The sequence below is a fragment of the Mauremys reevesii genome, linkage group 27 (assembly GCF_016161935.1).
Source record: "Mauremys reevesii isolate NIE-2019 linkage group 27, ASM1616193v1, whole genome shotgun sequence".
Lineage (NCBI taxonomy): Eukaryota > Metazoa > Chordata > Testudines > Geoemydidae > Mauremys > Mauremys reevesii.
In genome coordinates, this window is record NC_052649.1 from 1,972,865 (window position 1) to 1,993,414 (window position 20,550).

General features: G+C 49.4%; 1 protein-coding gene across 22 annotated transcripts in view; it reads right to left on the reverse strand.

Moving 5' to 3' along the window:
* Positions 1-3,771: 3,771 nt before the first annotated feature.
* The window catches only part of MAPT (microtubule associated protein tau), a 90,575-nt gene continuing 73,796 nt past the window's right edge, over positions 3,772-20,550 (reverse strand). For 19 of the 22 annotated variants that reach the window (XM_039516314.1, XM_039516311.1, XM_039516308.1 and 16 more), the window contains 4 exons: positions 18,031-18,123; positions 14,214-14,295; positions 13,658-13,770; positions 3,772-8,414 (listed from right to left, as the gene is read on the reverse strand). In XM_039516314.1, coding sequence (XP_039372248.1) covers positions 8,199-8,414; positions 13,658-13,770; positions 14,214-14,295; positions 18,031-18,123 — 504 coding nt within the window. In that variant the 3' untranslated portion in view covers positions 3,772-8,198. Of the gene's footprint in view, positions 8,415-9,196; positions 9,333-13,657; positions 13,771-14,213; positions 14,296-18,030; positions 18,124-20,550 lie in introns of all 22 variants that reach the window. The other 3 variants (XM_039516318.1, XM_039516297.1, XM_039516296.1) reach the window with 2 other exon arrangements.

The following is a 20,550-nucleotide window of genomic DNA, read 5'->3' on the forward strand; positions in this document are numbered from 1 at the left end:
TCTTTCTAAGGTAAAATAACATTCAGCAAATGTGAGGGGGGGATTGTCACAGCTGCCAGCTGTCCTGGTAAAGGAGCAATCAGTAGAGGGCATTGTTTCCTTCTGCAGTTCACCTTTCCCACCCCATGTCTGTGTCTGTTGTGGAAGAACTTTCCCTTAGGAGGGGCCCATGTATTGGCAGTGGTGAGCTCCAGCAGCTGCCTAGTATGGTCACATTGCTGTTACAATGTTTTTTCCAGCCATGTCCAGAAGCTGTTTAAGCCCTGACGGGTTCCTGTTTCTCTCCCCAGTAAAACCTCCTGAGTTGCTTTGTTCTGCCCCATGCTCTCCAGCAGGTGTGTTCAAGCTAAGGCTCACCTGCCTGAGGCATATGCGGTATGATCTGTCCTTCCCTATCACTAGTGCTGCTGTTAAATAAACATCTCAACCTCGGTGTTTGAGGCCAAACCTTGCTGGCTGGAGAGGGCATGACTGCTGTGCCTGTGAGTGATTAGAGCCTAAACTCCTTTTTTGAAAGGGTCTGTGGCTACAAAGAACTCGACCCTGCTGCGGGTGCTCCTGGGGCAGGAGGAGGATGGGTTTTATTTTAACCAGCCCTGCACAGTCACTCACCTCACTGATCCTTTGCCAATTCTTGGGGGGGTGCCCACAGCAAGAGCCAGTGATGGGGGGGGGGGAGGAAAGAGGGGCTGAGGTTAGAGGGCCCCTTGACCCCCCCAGTCAGCACTGCTGCCATGTGTGGGGTTGGGGTGGTTCCCCAGGTCCTAGCTCATGTATGCCCCCATCTTGTAACAAGACGCCCTGGGGATGCTGGCTATAGATCTGGAGCTAAATCAGCAAATTTCTACACTAAGCACTTGCCAAAAGTTGACAACTAAATGACCTCTGGGAGGGGAAGAACTTCAGCTGGCTGCTTGCCCAAAATCCAACCCCAGGTTTCCCTCGGAGGAAGGCTTTAAAAAAAAACAACCCCCAACCACGTGTGGGCGGTCCCATGGCACAGGAAAATGTTCCTTAAACCCCAAAGCTGTGACTAGCCCAGCCCACAGCAGCCTGGCTAAGGGATGGTGGCTGAGAGCCCAGGACTCCAAATCCCATGAGACCTCAAGCTGGGGGGGCTGGAAATCTCACAGGACCTGGCCTGTCGTTTTTGCTCCCCCATCATCAAACCCTTGCTGTGCTCAGAGCCCTGGAAGGTTAACTGAAGCCTGGCTCCTAAGAGATGGAACATTCACCTTTGTCAGTGGCAAGTGCTTGGTTCTCACCTAGGCAGCATGATTTTAACATGGCCTACAGCTCGAAAGCGTCTCTTTGGGTAGGTGCCTGTGACAACGGAGCAGATGAGCCACACTTAAGTGCTGCTGCTGTGCCCATTGTATTGGAAGATTTGGCACAGTCTGAAAAAGTTTAGGCTTTTGCATGGCCCTGTTCAGAGGGGACGTTTGACTCCCCTGCAGCTCTGCCCAATGTGTATGTAGTGGCTGTCTCGAGTACCAGCAGTGTTTCCACAGGGGGCGAACAGACCCAGCCTTTCCATCCCCTCCCACACAAGCAGACCCACTAAGGCAGCATTTTATTGTAGTAATGACTTTATTTCCAAATTCACTTGTACAGCAACAATCAGTGTAAACCAGTTGTTAAAACACACACACCACTATGGACAGTCACAAACAGGAAGCTAAGCTAGGATGATCATACAGAGATTAAGCCCTCCTACCCCCTCCCCCAAAATTAAAAAGGGAATCACAGGATTGCAAATACCAGAATTGTCCTTTTGCCACTTCAAATTCCTGTAAGGAGCATTTTTTGGAGTTCAGAAATATGGTTCTCTAGTGCCAGTTTTAACCCTTTTCAGACCAAAGGAACAGTCAGTACATCAATGTACCATCCCGTCACAGTAAATCTCAGGCCCTGGCTTAAGGCCCAGCTAGGTGACATCTATAAAATGACCATGTTCTATGGGCTGGGAGGCCAGCCTTGGGCTGTTGGAGACTGGAGGGTTAGGGTGGGAACTGGGACTAGCTACTTTGCTGGAAGAGATGCGTCTGAGCACTGTAAAGGAAGGCTGGGCCCCAGCTGGAGGGTAACGAGAGCTGACAGCAGAGCAGGGGGCAGCTCTAGACACAGCAATGACTGCAGGACTCTGACAGTAGCAAGTTGAAACATCGGGGAAGGGGGTTGAGTGCAGATTTCTGTAAGCTCCCCCCCAAATGATGTTCAGGCCAGGGGTTCTAAGGGTTAATAAAACTAAAACCCCCCACTCCTAAACTCCAGCTTTTTACATTCTAAAGTAACTGGGTGCTGCTTGTGCCAAAAGTCACAACTCCAAGCACCTCTGCCTGGGCAGCACGACAGGACTTTGGCCACACTGGTCTCAGTGGAAGTTGGCTAAGGAGAGTTTTAGATTCACAGCACAGCAGGTGCCCAGTCTTCAGTAGAAGCGGAAAAGGGTTAAAATGGTTCTCCCAGTTGCTCCTCTACATAGGACAGAGATATCCCAGGGTTCCTATCATCCCACAATGATAACCACAGACTTTACAGGTTCTTACAATCAGAGAGTCCAGTTAAGTGGAACTATTGACAGTGAATGCAGGCGGTCACGTGACCCTTGCCCTCCTCAGCAAGCAGCCAGCTGCCATTAGGCAATAAAGAAACTCCTGCTGTATGTCTCCACTGAGTGAACATGGAGACCCCTGTGGAAATAAGTGCTGGCCACTAGACTGACTTGCTTGCCCTCAACTCCCCAGCTAGCATCTCCCTTTCAAAGTTCAAGGCTAAGCCAGTGCTACAGGCAACCTTCGCTTGGTTCCTGAAGGACTGATCAGAATGACCACCACACCTGGCTGTGCTGCACCCTAGAGAAATCAGACCATTGCTCATGGGCTAGAAACTCCAGGCTCAAATTTGTGCCACCCACCAAATGAGCTGAACTGATTCACAGCTTAAAAATCTACAAATGAACTTCAGCTCACTTTGAAAATAATTATAAGGAAACCAGGGTCGTGACCTCCTTTGCCCAGCAGCCAGCTGGAATGCAATTTACCCACAGTGGTACCTGCCTTCAGATTAGCTCATCTCCTCTGGGGGGTCAGGCCATACCCCAGAACCAAGACTCCTGCTGGCTCCGCTGTTCTGGTACAAGAGCAGCAGGCTGCTCCGTTCACACTGCGCCAAATCCTGCTGTTACCTTGGGCTGGTAGGGGGCAGTGTGGCCCCTGTTTTAATTCAATGCTTGGTAGAGGATGTTTCTTTATTTAGATGCTAACTCAGGGCAGTCTCTGCTCCTCATACAGGAGGTGAGGTTGCAACAAGCACCGCTACTGGAATACAATCTAGGATGCAATATCCCTGTGCCTCTAAACCAGAGCACCCTAGTGCAGAGGTAGCCGGGGCAATTGCTGGCACCTTGCAGTTCACCCTGGGCTAATTCACCTTGGCAAAGGGCTGTTTGATGCAGGTCTCCCCAGTAAAACGCCAGGCACATGAACAGGGCCCAGCTGTTTGAAGTCCTGCCACCGAGCCCAGCAGTAGCCCTACACCGGCACCTTGCTGGCTACACTAAGGCTCTGGCAGTGGGGGGACTGGGCGGGTACATCCCCACTTCCACTGGAGCAGCAGCCTCAGCCTGTGCTATTTCCCTAATACTGACTTTTTAATGCCATCTCATCCTCAGAATTAGCTTCACCTGAACCCCATGTAGCCCTGCCCTTGAGCCAGGCAATTGGGGAAGGAAAGGTAGCTCAGGAGCACGTCTCAGACCAGAAGCTCTAAGCCTCTTTGGTGCAGCAGGTTGCTAGGAGGCACTGCATGCAGAGCAGGGGAAGGGCTGGCAAGCAGCAGCCAAGGCCAGTGACCTCATGCTTGTTCTGAATAGGTTGCCCTAGCAACAAAAGCAGCAAGAGACGGATATTTTCTTGTTTTAACCTTAATCTGCACTCAGGGTTGTGTAAACAAGTGGCTAAAACAAAGGGTTAGAAGGGTGCAAACCCAAAGCATCTAACGCTTGACTTCAGGGCTCCACCGGCCCCGCCCAGCAGCACTCAGCTCTTTTTATTGTGAAGGGCAGTTTTCTTTGAAGGACAGAGCTGCTCGGCCAGGCGCTGTGGCCATTGGAGAAGAGGAGAGTGTGCAAAGGTGGCAGCAGGGCTGGTAGCAGCTCACCTACTCTTCCATAATTGACACTTGAAAGGCCCAAGAAGTCACCCAACTTCCTGGCATTTTCTTTTCCAATTACAATTCCTCATTCAGCCTTGCTCAAGGGAAGACACCCCCCCGCTATCAACGAGGAAGCTCTGGTCCCTGGTACTTCATTTAATCCCCAGCTAGAATTCAGGCAGCCCCATCCTGCTAGGGTGTGACCGTGACCCTCTGATGCACAGCCCCCAAGCCAGGTGCATGGTATCACAGACCCCCCCCCCCCCCCAAATGTCTAGCAATGAGTGTCTCATGCCCTGGCCGCTGCACTCACACCACTGGGCATGAACGGTCTGGTAAGCTCGCACAGACCCCCGAGAAGCTCGGCCCATCTTCTGCACAGGTTAACGGTGCAGCCACAGGCTGTGACTAACACACCACTTCCAGACATTAAAGCTGCTTCTGGCTTACGCCCCTGGGGAGCAGGGTGACCAGATGTCCTGATTTTATAGGGACAGTCCCAATTTTTGGGTCTTTTTCTTATATAGGCGCCTATTACTCCCCACCCCCGTCCTGATTTTTCACATTTGCTCTCTGGTCACCCTACTGGGGTGTCAGCCTTGTGCCCACGCGCCCTGTGATCAAAGACCATTTGTCAATGGCCACAGCCTCAAGGCAGCCATTGCACAGGGTGGGAACTAGCAGCTGGAGTTGCAGAACAAGGAACAGAGCTGCCCTCTGGTTCTCCCACCAGCGGGTCGCTGGGTAACGGAGGAAATGTCGCTCCTGTGAAATCAAAGGCTTTACGGGTGTGACCCCCGCACTCCCCAAATTCTAATCCCAATGACTGTGTGACACTTTGGGCAAATCGCTCCTCCCAGCCTGCCTCCCTTTCTCCATCTGCAAAGGAGGGGCAGTACAGGGGTGCTAGGGACTGCAAGGGCTTCTGTGATTTGAAAATCCACCGAACTCTATCCTGAGCGGCCTGTGGGTGGAACAAGAGGGGATCCGCTCTGCCTCCTTTTTAAAGTTTAACGTCCATTAAAATGCACTCAGGGGTTGAAATGTGATCCAGAGAAAAGTCACCACCAGGCTGGCAGAACTCCTATCGCCACTACCTACCCCCTCGGGTGCTAACGCCAGCACCTGGCTTTGGGAAAGGTTTTCCTGACAGTGGTTATGGAATAACCTATAGGAAGCCAGGGCAGACTCACCCCCTGGGGCATCTAAGGAAGATTGGAAAAAAGCCTCCAAGGACACGTACGGTCCAGTCCTGCACAGGACGAAGGGCTGGGCTCAATGACCACCTCCAATTATCTAGCAGGACAATTCCACCAGCTAAGCAGTGCAATCACCTTCCATGATCAACTTCCACAGTCGTCTTTCTCGTTTGCAGGCCGAATTCCCAGAAAACATACACAGCTCACGGGGCCGGAACCCTCCAGCTTCTGGAAACACATTTCCCATCCTGAGCTGCTACCAGGTCAGTGCTGACCCAGTTCAGTTCTACTGCATTTGTCTCTGGCTGTAGCCAGATTTGCTCTCACCCTTTTCTGATTAAACAGACAACAGCGAGAGTCGCTTTGGCTGAATTCTAGCTCAGTACTGAGCACAGGGGGCAGTTCAAAACCTACCTACTGAATTTTACAACACACGCTTATAGAACAATCATCACCCTGGTGATTTCCAAGCATATACAGACAAATCCCACTATACAACACGAGGGGATGCCAAAGGAAAAAATCCTAGACTCATCTACTCAACAGCTCCAGCATGAAATGCACCACTCCGACAAAACCAGGCCACCCGGGACACACTTCAAGAGCATCCCTTTGCTAAATCAATTGATAGGCCCTAGTGTCATCATTACCACCGCATGGAGCCAGTTTTTGGAGCTTAAAGGATGCAGGGGCCACCTGGGAGTATAAGGGAGGGTGGGAGGGATTTATGGGCAGGCAGTTGGGTTTGAGAAGAGGGATGCCCAATTTCTACACATCCTATCTCCTGGACGTAAAGATTTTCTTCCAAAATCACTAGGTGAAATAGTGATGCTATTTCCATCTGTCCGTGGCTCTGCCACCCTCTATCCATTGCTCTGACCAAAGAAACGTGCCTTCAGTCTAGGCATTGTTACGCTAACAAGATGGAGAATTCAAATCCCGCAGCTCTTAGCTGTCCCAGACGTGTCTAACTCAAGCGTCTCCCTTTTCGACTGGAAGACAGCACAGAACACGGAAGTCCTCTATTCATTCAGCTCACATCAGGGCAAGAGAACTTTCACTTTGCAACGGCTAAGGCAGCTTCTCAGAAACGGACACAGAAGTTGAGAAATCTGTGTGGCCAGCCTCAGAGAATTCAAGCCCACATCAACTGGTCAGACAGACACAGACAAGCATGGCCTTAGCCTCATACCATGGCAGGAACAGAAAGGCTACAGGTACTGAGGGAGGGGAACAAATTCCAGCCATCGCCCCAGCCTCGCACTATTCCTTAGGAATCCAGATGGGTCAGAATGGCCCCGGCACTCCACTGTTTCTTACAAGAGGTCCCCCAACCCACTCACCCAGCGTTTACAGCATGGAGTTGCCTTGCAGAGGAACTGCGCCCCAGACCACACAGTGCACAGGACACACGTTGGCATGCGTGGGAGTGGGATAGGAGGAAGAGGCAGCGAACTGGATACATGCCCAAGGCCATCAAATGAAGTAGGGTAAGAGGCCTCAGCCCAGGAGAAGAGCTGTGGTGGGAGCAGGCCTTGCCCCTAGAAGCCTGGGTTGAAGGCTGAAATCCTTTTGTAAGAGGAACAGCCTGGGAGAAAACAGTCGCCAGCTGTTGTCATTAATACGAGTTAAAAGAAGGAGCCTTAAAACCACGTTAGTCAAACCAGAGAGCAGGCGAGCTCCTTGCCTAGACCAAGGAAGCAGCTCTGAGAACAGCGAGTTTGCCGTGGCTACTAGTCCTCCCCCCTTCGGGACGTGCCACTCGCTTCGAGTGTCGGGAAGCTGTGGGCTCCCAGGACCTGAAAGTCAGTTTTGCTGGGTATAAGGAATAACGCTGGTGCCTTTTAATTAGAGGAGAGAGAGTTGGATCCTGGGTCCCAGCCTGTGACCTGGAATCCAAGTAGCTTTGGGGCCAAATTCCGGGGGAGAAAAGGGGTGTTGCTGTCACATTCCCTCCCCAAGAAGTCCCTGGGGAAGGTGGGTGGACTCCCAGACTGTCTCTGGGTTTCTACATAGTATTAACTAGTCTGAGATTTTCATCAGACACACAAGCGGGTGAGGTACTAGCTTTTACTGGACCAGCTTCTGGCGGTGGGAGAGAGACATTTTCCAGCTACATCGAGCTCTTCCTCGGGTCCAGGAAAGGTGCTCGCAGTTACTCAGCTGTGACACCAAGTACTTTCCCAGACCGGAGGGAAGAGCGCTGTGTGGCTCTAACGCTTGTGTCTCTCACCAACCAAAGCTGGTCCAATAAACGCTATTACCTCACCCATCCTGGTGTCTCATATCCTGGGAACGACACGGCTACAACACTGCACACATGAGATTTCCGTGGTGAGTGCAGTGCCCCATGCTCCCCAGCAGGGGGCGGTCTGCTCCCAGGAAATTGCTGGGACAATTCAACATGTTTTAAGCAGGGGGTGGGTGGGCGGGTGCTGGAAAGCAACCGGGGATGATGTTAGAGGTGGGGAGATGCCGGGCTCACGGTATCTTTGGCGGGCTGGGGATCAGTCTGACTGAGATGGCGCTAGGGGAACAGGCTTGTACCTTGACGTTAAATTTAAGCAGCACCAACCTCTCCAGAAACCAAACTCCCTTGGGGGAGTGGGGGTGATCAGGTTCCTTTCTACTGCGTTAAGATCACCTGGGGAAGAGGAGGGTTTGTATCTAATGCTGTTACTGATTTTGAAGTCCTGGAGCCAGAGCTGAATGGACAGTAAAAGTAGGTTAAATCGTTACCCATTTGGGGGGCAGAGGGTGGGGGGAGTAGTTGTAAAAGGAACAGAGGAAGAAGGCCAGATTGATTTTTCTTTTCTTCTCTTCTCTCCGCCCACGGCCAGGCGATCACAAGCCCTGCTTGGCCAGGGAAGCAGACACTTCGTCAGCTAGTGTGGCCAGCTGGGGGGAGTCCACCATGTTGATGCTGCCGGTGGAGGAGACATTGCTAAGGCGACGGGGGGAGGCATCTCCGGAGATGGTGGGGGACTTGTAGACGATTTCGGCTCCGTGGTCAGTCTTGGCTTTGGCATTCTCGCGGAAGGTCAGCTTGTGAGACTCGATCTGCACAGAGAAAAGGCGCAGGGTGAGCCCCGACACGGGGGGGGAAGAGGCTTTGGTGAACGGTGAGTTAATGCTCTGTCCCCACCGGCCATGCCCAGGGGTGCGGCGAGGAGGCAGCGGGTGAATGGAGGACAAGCACAGCACCTTCTGTTCCATGTTCAGCCCTGTGACAGGGAGGGGGGTGCAGCCTGAAGGAACCATTTGCCAATAACGGCCCAATGCCTTCAGGCAAAGGGAGGTGCCTGCAGGAAAACCAGGGCAGAACCTGGGTCTCAACGAGCCTGCTCTGGCCTCACTTCAACGGAGCAGTGACTTTCTCAGACCCCGGCCTAGCAGGGCCGAAAGCGGAGTCCCCTTTGCTGAACGCCGAGGAGGGGACCAGAGACAACTGATGGGCAGTACAGGGGCTAACGCTTCTGGCTTTTCATCACTGCAGGTCTGCTCCTATTCACTACGTTCAGGTGACAGCTAAGTGAGCTGGGGGGGGGGGAAATCAGCCTGACCCCAAGCACCCCTTTGGGAGGCTGTGTCTTGGGGCTGCTGCAAGTTACGGTGAGCCGGCAAATCTCAAAGGGGGAGGAAGGACCAGAACCTGCCCCCACCCAGTGTCCAGTTTCTTTCGCTGGCTCTTCATTACACGACTGTCACCATCACACACACACACACGATCCGGCTGAGCGCGCCGATACCGAGCATATACAGACGGGCTCTGGCGCCGCGCCCCGGGCTAGCGTTCGCCAAACCCCCCCCTCTACGGTGGAAGCTGATGAGTGGCTACTTACTGGCATCGCCATCTGGCTGCAAGTCTGGGAGCGGGCTCTCCTCGGGGATGGCGGGCTCAGGGCGCAATGCCTGAGGCCCTGCTCTTTGGGACACACCATTTTGTGCACCGCGCTCATCGTCCTTGCCCTTCTCTCTCTACAGGTGGAGAAATCAGTGGGGCGCAAAAGGGCGTCAGCGACAAAATGAACTGAATTAAAACCGACAGCAAAGGAACGGGAGGGGAGGAATAGGCCTGCAAAACGCATCAAAGGAGAGAGGGGAAATTCCCTGAGCTCACAGAGAGAGAAAAAGAATGACAGGGCCAGGAGGTGTGGAGCCAGGCGGGAAAAGGAAAATCCCATTTGCTATGAGAAAGGAGATGCCCAGAAGTACGATCCAAAGCAGATTCCTAGGGAGAAGTGCAATCGAAGGCACAGCTGTAGCAGCAGCACCGAGGCCTGGTCTGCACTGCAAAGCTTTACCGCACCTGAACACAGCTGTCAAGAATCAGCGTCCCGAACCATCCTGTGGTCCTAAAACATCCTGCAGCCGCTAAGGGGATGTCTACTCTGCAGCCAGAGACGTGACTGCTCACATACCAGGCTACCTTGATTCTAGCTAGAGGGAACAGTGAGGATGTGACACATGGACCCACAAGGTGAGGACGTACCCAGGAGTCCAGCTAGCATTTGGGTATTCCTACCCGTGTACACATGCAGCGTAGACACACTCGCACTCACCAAGCAAATGTAGACTATCTGGGGGAGTATTTCGGCTGTCTGGATGTCTCACCCCGTAACTTCGGAGAGTCACTCCTGTGGGGAGGACCTCTGGGACGGAAGCCGCTTCGTTTTCCAAATATCCATTTTCCCACCTCTCATGGCCAAGTACTAATTAAAACACAGTTGATGTTCCCATCCTCTCCTAGCCTAACAGCCGCTAAGGTGAGAAACCGTCACACGGAGCAGTGGGTCCCCAAACTGCTCCAGCCAAGGCCCATCCTGGCAGTTGGCCAGGGCCATGCCTAATTTCTCTACAATGGAACCAACTGCAGCTGTCCCTTGAATGGAGATGCAGCCTAAAGAGACTACAGGTGCCGCTCGATCCTGGTCCAAGCAGCTCCTCCCTGGATTAAGAGGGCACTTTGCATATTGGGATTTGGCAGCCAGCAGCTCTGGGATAAAGGGTGAAAACGGCCAACGGACACGAGAGGGACTCTGCAGGCTACGCCAGGCCTGTACAGCGCATGTTACCCTCTTTGGTCTTTTGCAGATCTAACTCTGCAAACAAACAAACAAAAATTCCTGCAGCATTGAGTCTCCGAGCTCGGCTCAACTCACTCAGGCTTGTGCTGCGGGGCTAAAAACAGCAGTGTCGACATTCCCGCTCGGGCTGGAGCCCGTGCTCTGGAACCCAGCAAGGGGGAAGGGTCTGAGAGCCTGGATTCCAGCCCGAGCGGGAACGTCTCCATTGTTATATGGAACCCTGCAGCGCGAGCCCAAGTCGGCTGACCCGAGCTCGGAGACTCGCTGCCGAGGTTTGTTTTTTGCACTGTAGATGTACCCAGAAGGTGTGAATTTCAGTATCGTGATCACATGACTGAATGAGGCCTGTGGCTAAATTACAATACTGCGATACACAACCACGTGGGATTAGAGAAGCCATGTTGTTGTGTTGTCAATTGCTCCAAATGGCAAAAGCTTCTAACTATGGCTCAGTGACTGTACAAGGAGATAAAAAGAAATGAAAAGATGCTCAAGCTGAGCAAGGAAGAGAGTGGCACAGTACAGCTCGATGTGTAATGGCAGTGAGAGAAGGGTAGGGAAGCCAAGTAATTCCTCAGTCAGAGAAGCTAGTGCATTTGCTGGAAGAGGCTGACAGCTAGAAAGCTTTTCAAGACATTTACAAAATGCATCCAAAAACCAAGTGCTGGAACACAGAGCTGAACAGAACCTTTCCATCTCGTCAAGTTTTTGATAAAAAGGTTGAACAATCAGCAAGACAATAACAACCTTCCCCTGGTTCACTCCTACTGCGGAGAAATCGAATACTGGGTCCCACTGTCCCCAAATTTGACTAATGAATCCACAAAACATCACCCCCATCCCAGCATCCTTGCATGGTTCCTGCCCAATTCATCCACCCAGTTGTGCTGTATTCGGTGTCTCATTTCAGATGCTGGTGCCCTTCACGTTGTTGTGAGAACATTTCAAGCACTATCATCCAAGCCTTCAGCCATAGGCTGTGTTTAAAAACAAGACTTTAATTTTTACCTAATAAACAAAGAGCAAATTATGAAGTATCTTCAATGTATATTTGTTTTAATGAACAATTTACTTTAGGTCTTAAAGAAAATATGGTATCTGTGTATACACAGATCCGGATCCTTTAAAAATGCCATTTATTATTACTGGCTATTCATGAGGTTTGATCATTATTCGACTGACTAAATCTCACTGTTTGATATGCAGCCGCATGGGAGTGTGCACACACCAATGCATCACCCCTCGTGGGGAATCGGTAATGGCACAGCAGGGCATTCAGCACTAAGAAAATCAACACAGACAGTCCAAGCAAGTTCTCAATTCATGTCTAAACAATGAAAATAAAAATAAATGTATAAATACATAAAATTATAAACAAACATAATGTATTTGCCGTAGTCACACAATGTGCTAACCGCAAAAATATTTTTTTTCCACTGAACACGTTTTACAGAGTTTGTTGGCAGTGTCACACCCCGATTCGGCAGAGCACTATGCCGGTGCTTAACTTTAAGCAGGAGTCGTCTCAATACCTTTGACAGAACTAGTGTGTGCTTAAAGATAAGACTGCACATAAGCACTTTGCCTAGTCCAGGGTTTAACTGTTCAAATCAATATCCTCCAAGCGAATGACTAAGCCTCCCCCCACCCCACCCACACACACCAGACTTTCAGATGTCAAATACCGCAGCAGCCCTATAGCCCAGCTGTTCAGCCCATGCTGGGAGACTGAAGTTTGAGGCCAAAAGAGAATATCTTCTCTCTGAAATGTCAACAAACTTGCTCTTTTCTAATTAAAGTCAAGTCTTTAATAGACTGCTTCCCTGAAATGCCAGCTTCCCAGTCCAACAGTCTGCTTCATACTTTGCAGCTGAGGCTGAAAAAACCAGGTAAGATGCAAATCCAACTATAAGCTATAACATCTTACAATAGGAAAGCTCGGGGCGTAAGCCCATTCAATGACACTGACATTTAGGGAACAACAGAAAAACTAGGAAAGCGAATAAAAAGAAATCACGTGATCATATTGTTTTGTTTTGACAAACACCCGTCAGGGATGGTCTAGATGATACTTAGTCCTGCCATGAGTGCCGGGGACTGGACTAAATGACCACCTGACGTCCCTCCCAGTCCTACAATTTTATAGTCATGTAATATATAATTAAAATGTCTTGTTTATAGTAAAATGCCTATTGGCTAAAAAACTGAATACAAATGCAACCCACTCCACCCCACCCTGGTAGTAAAGGCCCCAAGACCTCAAAATGCCCCAAATACTTAGATCTGTATTAGTCTACAAACTGGGGCTGAGCACGGAGCGTGCGTGTAACGTGCCGCTCGTTATCACAGACACTAATAGTATGGGTAGGCGTGGGGCTTTTAAAAACATGCGGGAGAATGTCTATTGAGAGGAAGTTTCAACCACACACGTTGGGCCGAGTTGGACTGTAGCTTGCAAGTTACCACTCACACTTGCATTAAAGCCACACACCTCTCATGGTTTTCTCCTGATCCCCCCCAAAAGGAAGTGATTGGCCAACTGTCAATTTCTGCTACGCTGTGAACATCTCGCTATGGCAAAATGAACGTCCTGGTATTTATCTGCACAGCGCCAGAGTGATCATTTGTGTCTCACTTACCCCTGCAGGGCTGCGTTTCCCTGAGCTCGGCAGGCAGTTCTGCTGCCATTCTGACAGGTCACCGGCATGAAACCGAACTCGTTACTCAGAGGCACGAATGAGTCAGACGAATGGATGGATCAGGCCCCGACACAGAGCAGCGTTTAAGCACATGCTTCAGCCCCGCTGAAGTCCAGCTGACTTTAAAGTTAAGCCTGTGCTTGTATCGGAGCCCGAAACTTCCAGCGGATGACAATTTACACCTTTTGAAAAGCAACCTCCAAGCGGACGACAGCAGCACGGTTTCACTCAGATGTGACCGATTTCAGCTGCAGCGCAAACCCTCTTTCCCCAAAATGTTATAGTGGCTTCAAGAACGGGGGAGGCTGGATAATCAGGGGGAGCTGCGGCAGAGAACACACCCAGCATTCAGAGAAGAGGACGCTGGTATGAAACAGGAGTTGGATAAACCCAGTGACAGCTGCTGTGTCCAGACATTGATCTGTATTCGCCCCCATACTCACTCCGACACGTACACATAGTGCCTGCCCACCTGAGAGAGGACAGCAGGAGCGCTCGGTACCGTGCAGCTTCTTACCTTTTTATTCCCTCCTCCAGGGACATGGGTGATGTTATCTAATGACCCAATTTTCGACTGCACCTTCTCTTTGAAGTCCAGTTTCTCCGATTTCACCTCCACCTGGCCACCACCTGGAAGAGAGAGCAGAGTGGGGCTCAGTGCTGCTAGAGAACGAAAGCCAGGTTTCCGGAGTCACGCATCTATTGTGCGCTCCTGCCTGTTTAACAGTGGTCACATCTGGGCGCCGAGATGTGCTGATGGATAGGGGATGAGCAGAATGATGATAGTTAAATGGGACCCACACTGGCCATTCTAAGTCTAAGCTCCTCCTCAGCTAGGGTGACCAGAAGTCCTGATTTTACAGGGACAGTCCATACATTTGGGGCTTTGTCCTAGGGCACCTATTAGCCACACCCCATATCGATTTTTCACACTTGCTATCTGGTCCCTGTATCGTCAGCCCAGCCCCACCTCTCTGCTCTTTATCGCTCTCACTTGGCATGTCTAAAATGTAGGCTACAAGCTCTTCAGAGAAAACCCTGGAAAGCTCAGGCACTACGAAGTCGGACAATACCTGGTTTATGATGAATGTTGCCCAAGGAACCACACTTGGATGTCACACGGCTCAGGTCTACAGGCTTGTAAACAATTTGCACCTGTTCGTATCAAAAAGAAAAAGGGAAAGGACACCCCATTTTTAGCATCACCGAGGATTTAAAAAAAAAAAGCACAGAATACACTGGGACCTGATTTGGATTTGAGATAAAGTGCAGGTAAACCCCCATAAGATTAATACACTCGCAGTTACAGAAGAACTTGCCACCAGAAACTGTGAAATCATTAAAGCCCATGTGTAGCGGCCTCTCTAAAATCAACGTGTTCAGCATGCACAAGGTTATCATCCGTCCTCCACAGGAGGGGGGAAGCAAAGGCATTTAAAGTGCTTAAGTGAGAGGAAAAAAGTGGAATGTTGTTTAATTAAGTTTCATATTCAGATCATCCAGAAAAGATATACTAAAGAGAAATTTAAAACAAACAAATACCTTTTCTGAAGTAAAACTTAAAGTTTATGTCCACAAAAACTGAAAGAACAGAAATGATCAATGTGCATAGAATAAGTGACTGAAATCTGTGTTTCTGAAAAAATGTTGTAATGGAATTAAAGTTTTTCTTTAAAAAGCACAAGTCGCAAAGTGATACTTTTTAATACACAAAACCACATAATACAATATTACTTGCAATGCATTTAAATTTTTTCAGCACGTCTGAATGTGTACATCTCATCGTTTCATTTAAACGGTGCCATTTAAACCAACAAGTTCAAAGATTTCTCATCACATGACACTGAGCGCCTAGAATTTTTTTGGGGGGGACATGCGGTTAACAGCCTTTGGAAACATTTAAACTGGTTAAACTAGACAGTAGTTTTGTAATACACACAACGGGCAGTTAAATAAATCTGGGTTTGTAGCTGTAAGAAAGATCACACTGAACAATCTGATGACAGATCATATTCTAGAAAGGCCTGGGATAGATACAGACAGACAGACAGACAGACACACACCCCCAATGACATGAGCAGAAAACAGAAGGGAAAACCCATCCCCATATCCCTGAGAGTTACTTTAAAAGACAACTATCTGACAGTAATACCATAGTGATAACAAGCCTTCCTTTATTTTGATGTGGTTCTTGCACGCAGATACCAGAGCCCACATTCTACATGCAAGGGAGAGTGAAATGGAGAAAGAGAATCCTAGGGTTTGGCCTCACAGAGGAGAGAGCTGGGAATAGCGACAGACACAGGGAAATTGCTCTTGCAATCCACACAAGAGGCAAGAAAAGGATGACTCAGAGAACCCGAGCAGCTGCTGCTCTCTGTATCCACGGCTCCCCCACACATCCCAGGAAGTCTTCAACACCTTTCATTTAAATTCAGTAGTCACCAATAAAAGAATACAAGCTCGAACCAAACATATTTGAGCTCTGGGCCTACAGAGCCTTCCATCTTCAAAGCAGTTTACAAATAATAAATAGAAATTCTCTGCCCTTCTCTCCAACCCTTTTACAGACATTAACTAACCAACCCTCATGATCCCACTGGAGGCAGAGAAAAGTCAACCCTATTTCCGAGAGGAGGATACAGAGGCACAAAGCAAGCTGCCGGGGGGGATCCATGCCAGAGCCCAGATTAGATCTCAGGGGTACCCGGCTCCCACAGCAATGCTCAGACCACCCCTCACCTAATGCATCCCTCTGGTGGAGCAGAAAAAGGAGGTCCCACTGGATTATCAGATGACACCGTAGAGTGTCTGTGCCCAACGGTTACAAAAAAAAAAAAAAAAAAGATGAATGTTGCTATAGCAACAGCTCATTTCTCATTAACTAGCTGAGTTCTTACTGGCAAGAAACATGAATTCAATTGCCCATACTAGAGTGAATCAGTGGCAAGAGCAGAGACTGCTGGCCTCTCACAAAGTACACAGAGCAGCACCATGTAAACTGGGGAAAATCAGACAGGGTGGGGCCCGATGCGGAGAAAGCACAACCACCACCCCCGAGGCCAGATCCTTCTGCCAGCCCAGCCCCTGGGGGAGGGAAGGGAGCCACGGAGAGGAGAAAACAAAAGGAAGTCAATTGCTTTGAAAAGGTCTGAAGGCTGCTGATAAGCAGAAGTAGGGTCCTACCAAATTCACAGCCATGAAAAACGCGACACAGATCGTGAAATCTGGTCTCCCCCCGTGAAATCTAGTTATTTGTGTGCTTTTAACCCTGTACTATACAGATTTCACGGGAGAGACCAGCGTTTCTCAAATTGGGGGTCCTGACCCAAAGGGAGTTGCAGGGAGGTTATTTTAGGGGGGCATGGTATTCCCACCCTTATTTCTGGGCTGCCTTTCGAGCTGGATGGCTGGAGAGCAGCAGCTGTTGGCGGGGCGCACAGCTCTGAAGGCAGCGCGGCAGCCAGCAGCAGCGTAGACATAAGTGTGGCAATACCCTACCATGCCACCCTTCCTTCTGCGCTGCTGCCTTCAGAGCTGGGCAGCCAGAGAGTGGCGGCTGCAGACCGAGGACCCGGGTCCGCAGGCAGCAGCGCAGAAATAAAGGTGGCAAGACCATGCTGTGCCATCCTTCCTTCTGCGCTGCTGCTGGCCACAGCTCTGACCTGGGCTCTGAAGGCAGTGCCACCGCCAGCAGCAGCAGAGCTGTAAGGGTAGCCCTCCCCCCCCCAACCACCTTGTGACCTCCCTACAACTCCCTTTTGGGTCAGGACCCCTACAGTTACAACACTGTGACATTCCAGATTTGAATAGCCGAAATCATGGAATTTATGATTTTTTTAAATCCCATGACCGTGAAATTGACCTAGATGGACCGTGAATTTGGTAGGTCCCTAAGCATAAGACAGCTCCCATATGCTGGTCACAGATAGCACTGTGGACACCCATCTCTGTGATAATCTTTCCCTTGGCTCTGTCATTCTCTCCTGACTTTATTCCCCTGGAGCCACATTGTGCCCTCAGAGACATGGTGCAAGTCCATTAAGTTACTCCAGATTTTCAGCAGTGCAATCGGGAGCTCAACACACAGTTTTTGTTCCTCGTTCCTGGGACTGTACGAGTAGAGGTAAAACGTTTGGGCTGGGCGTGTATTTGCAAACTGTATGTAACTCTGAGTGGGCCCCTACCACGCTGCCAGTGTCACTATAAGGGTGCCCCCATTGAAGCTAACAGCTTAAATTGGAGCATCCCCCTGTCCATATCAGCAAGTCCAGCAAAACTCTGACCAGTCCTCTCAGGCCACTGCCTAAAGCATGCCGGAGACACTGTCATAAACAAGTAGATGCATGATCTTTAAAAGGACCCTGCCACCCATGTATCATCCACTGCCTGAGTCTGAACGTAGCTCTCGGGCAGTGACTGGGTCTTTCACGTGTTTTATATGGTGTTGCAATTGGAGATGGCACTTTGCAGAACTAGGGGACCTCAGTTTGCCTGCACTTCCTAAGCTACCGTCCATAGCAACGACTGGCACACAGAGAGCGTTAGCATCCACCTAATCTTCTGTCTGGTACAATCATTCCATTCTGCAGACAACAAGGCACTTATACTTCCAGGTAGCTAGAAACCTCTGGGTTAACAGGATATTTTCTTATGGAACATTGTTTCTTCTTGAAGGATTTTCAATTAAATCAGTTCACACGATGCATGTACAGGACTCAATCGAGTTTATCTAACCAGGTCTTCCGTGTTAATGAGTTAATTTATTGCACATCACCAATAGCTATCTGAACGCCTGGTCGCTGAAGATAGCATTGGAGGTTTAGTGTACACAATCATGCCACTATTAGTAAGGTCTGTTATAGTGCATGAAAGTGTGAAAGTACTCACACTGCCTCCTCCTGGACTGTGTTTGATATTATCCTTTGAGCCACACTTGGACTGAACGTTGCTAAGATCCAGCTTCTTATTCATTATCTGCACCTTGACAGCCAGAAAAGAGCATGAGTAACACCACCACCATTCAGAGATCAACTCTGTGTTAAACCACCCAAATGCTGTTTGGGTGAAACAACCCAGAGCACGACCCAGTAGAGAGAGCAGCGCCAATGGGCTGGTTCGATCCTGCTTTGTCTACTCAAGTTACTGGTTCTACAGCGGCCTGGTTAGAGTGAGATAAAAACTGCTTGTCTCCAGCATAGGTAGCCCCAGTTTACAAGCTAGAAAAACATGCAAAAACCCAGCTGTCCAAGTTTCCTTCAGCACATTCAGAGGGAAACATGCCAAGTAATAAGTGGGTCGGAAAGTGCTCTCGAATTCCAAGTGAGGAAAATGAAAACTCCGCTGGGCTCTGCATAAATTCCCCAGCTCTAATCTGGTGGGGTTAGAGGAGAGATGAGCCTGAAGCCACCCCCCAGCCGCCCCGATCCAAACAGCGCCAGACTGGAGAAGCTGCAGCAGAGCGGACTCGCTTTCGCTCAGAGCTGAGTGACTGAGAACGGAAGGGGCAGAAACAGCCAGCAAAGAAGACCACAAACCAGAAATACGGTCAAACCCCACACACGGGTTCAGAGGGATTCAAACATCTGAGACAGAAAGAGCTACAAAGGAACGGAGACCAACGTCTTTGCACTTTATAAGGTCTTAAATTCTAGATAAAATGGGCAGCCCAGCTCCGTGACAAACGAGGCTAAAGGATTTGCCTCTTTGACTCTGTATTTCATATCTACAGCTATACACTTTCTAAATGCACACGTACACAAGCTAGAAATCTACTGGTGACTTACATACTATTATGCTCAGAGTGCCTGGCCTGTCACTAACTGAGACCTATCTACAGACAGATTTAGTGCCAGTATAACCATTTTAATTTGGGATGTGAGTTTTTACAGCTATGGTTATACCAATACAGCCCCCAGTGTGGACAGAGTTATACTGGGATAAAGGCACCTTATACCACCACAGTTTATCCCCCTCCCCATAAGAAGGTCAAACTAGATGATCAAATGGTATTTACTGGCTTTGAAATCTATGAATCTATAAGCACCTTTATACCGGTATAACTGCATTCACACTAGAGGAGTTGTTCTGCTTTAACCATGCCAGTACGACTCTGCGTGCAGACAAGCCCTCAGTTTACTTTATGAGAAAGTTATTGTTTAGTAAGAGCAGAAGAAATCCCCACTTCACTAACTCCATTGCCTGGGCGAGAGTTACAAATCCACACAAACGCGGGTGGGCTGTGTTCTCTGTTCCATGGTCATTCTGCAGATGCACACTTCAGCAAAGCTTCTGGCCTGCTGTAGCCGGTTATTGCTGCTACCATGAAAGCTGCGTCCCAGAGCTCCTTTCTACATTTCCTTTTTAAAGGGCTGATGATGGGGATGTAGAAACTGGGGGCTGATGAATCTTTTTTTAGTCTTAGCATGATTAGTCATTCTGCAAATCTGGAAACAAATCAGTCTGGATGGGTTTTTAAAACAACAGCATGTCATTAAGTGACTCTGCAGCAGTGCACTTGCACAGACAGTCCAATGAACACATAACATGTCTGACACAACCAATCCAATTAGATGTTGCTGTCTCTCTCCCTTGACGTTTGTTTTTCCTTAACTACCTGCTGTCTGCCTTTCCTCCAAGTGCACTAGTTATCCATTAACAGGGAAATACCTGAAACATTTACCAGTCAATAAACACCTTCTCCACTTCCGGCTCCCAGCCCTGGGCTCCATCCACTAGATTACGCTGCCTTTCAAAAGCTCAAACTTCTTCCATTTGTTCCTGACACTGTAGCTACATTTACCCTACTAAGGGGATCATAAGACCCAAGCAAACTTAACAGCAGTAAGATCCCAAGAGGACCACCACCTATTCCCCCCCCACCCACACATAGCGGAAACCATCTTGAAGTTCAGCTGTTCTTATTCTTATTGTAAAAAAGGAAACAGAAGGTCACTCGTTAGGATGATGGTGGAGGGTTAGATAACTGACTTCAAAGCGGAAATGGCTTATTACAACAAGCACAGACTTTAATCAATTTACAATAAACTGACTTTTCACTTTTGAACCCACTGAACTATTGCAATTTTGAAGTCCGCCAGTTCCAGTTTACTGCGGGTCCTAAGGCAGGCGGTTGGAATGCGGCTGCTCGTGCCAGAAGCCAGCGGGAAAGGTTTGTACTGTTGGAAGAACGGGGAAACGTCTCTAGTGTGGCACATCAGCTCTGCTCTGAGTACTCGGCATGAATGGTTGGTACTGATGGCCTCGTCAAGGAGGGCTGCAATTTTAGATGGCATCACAAACCAGCACTGACTCCAAAAGCCACTTAATACATTGTAATAAAAATGCAGAACGTGACTATTTAATTGATAATTGCCAGCGATGGCAAAAAATGCTCCTTTTAAAAAATGC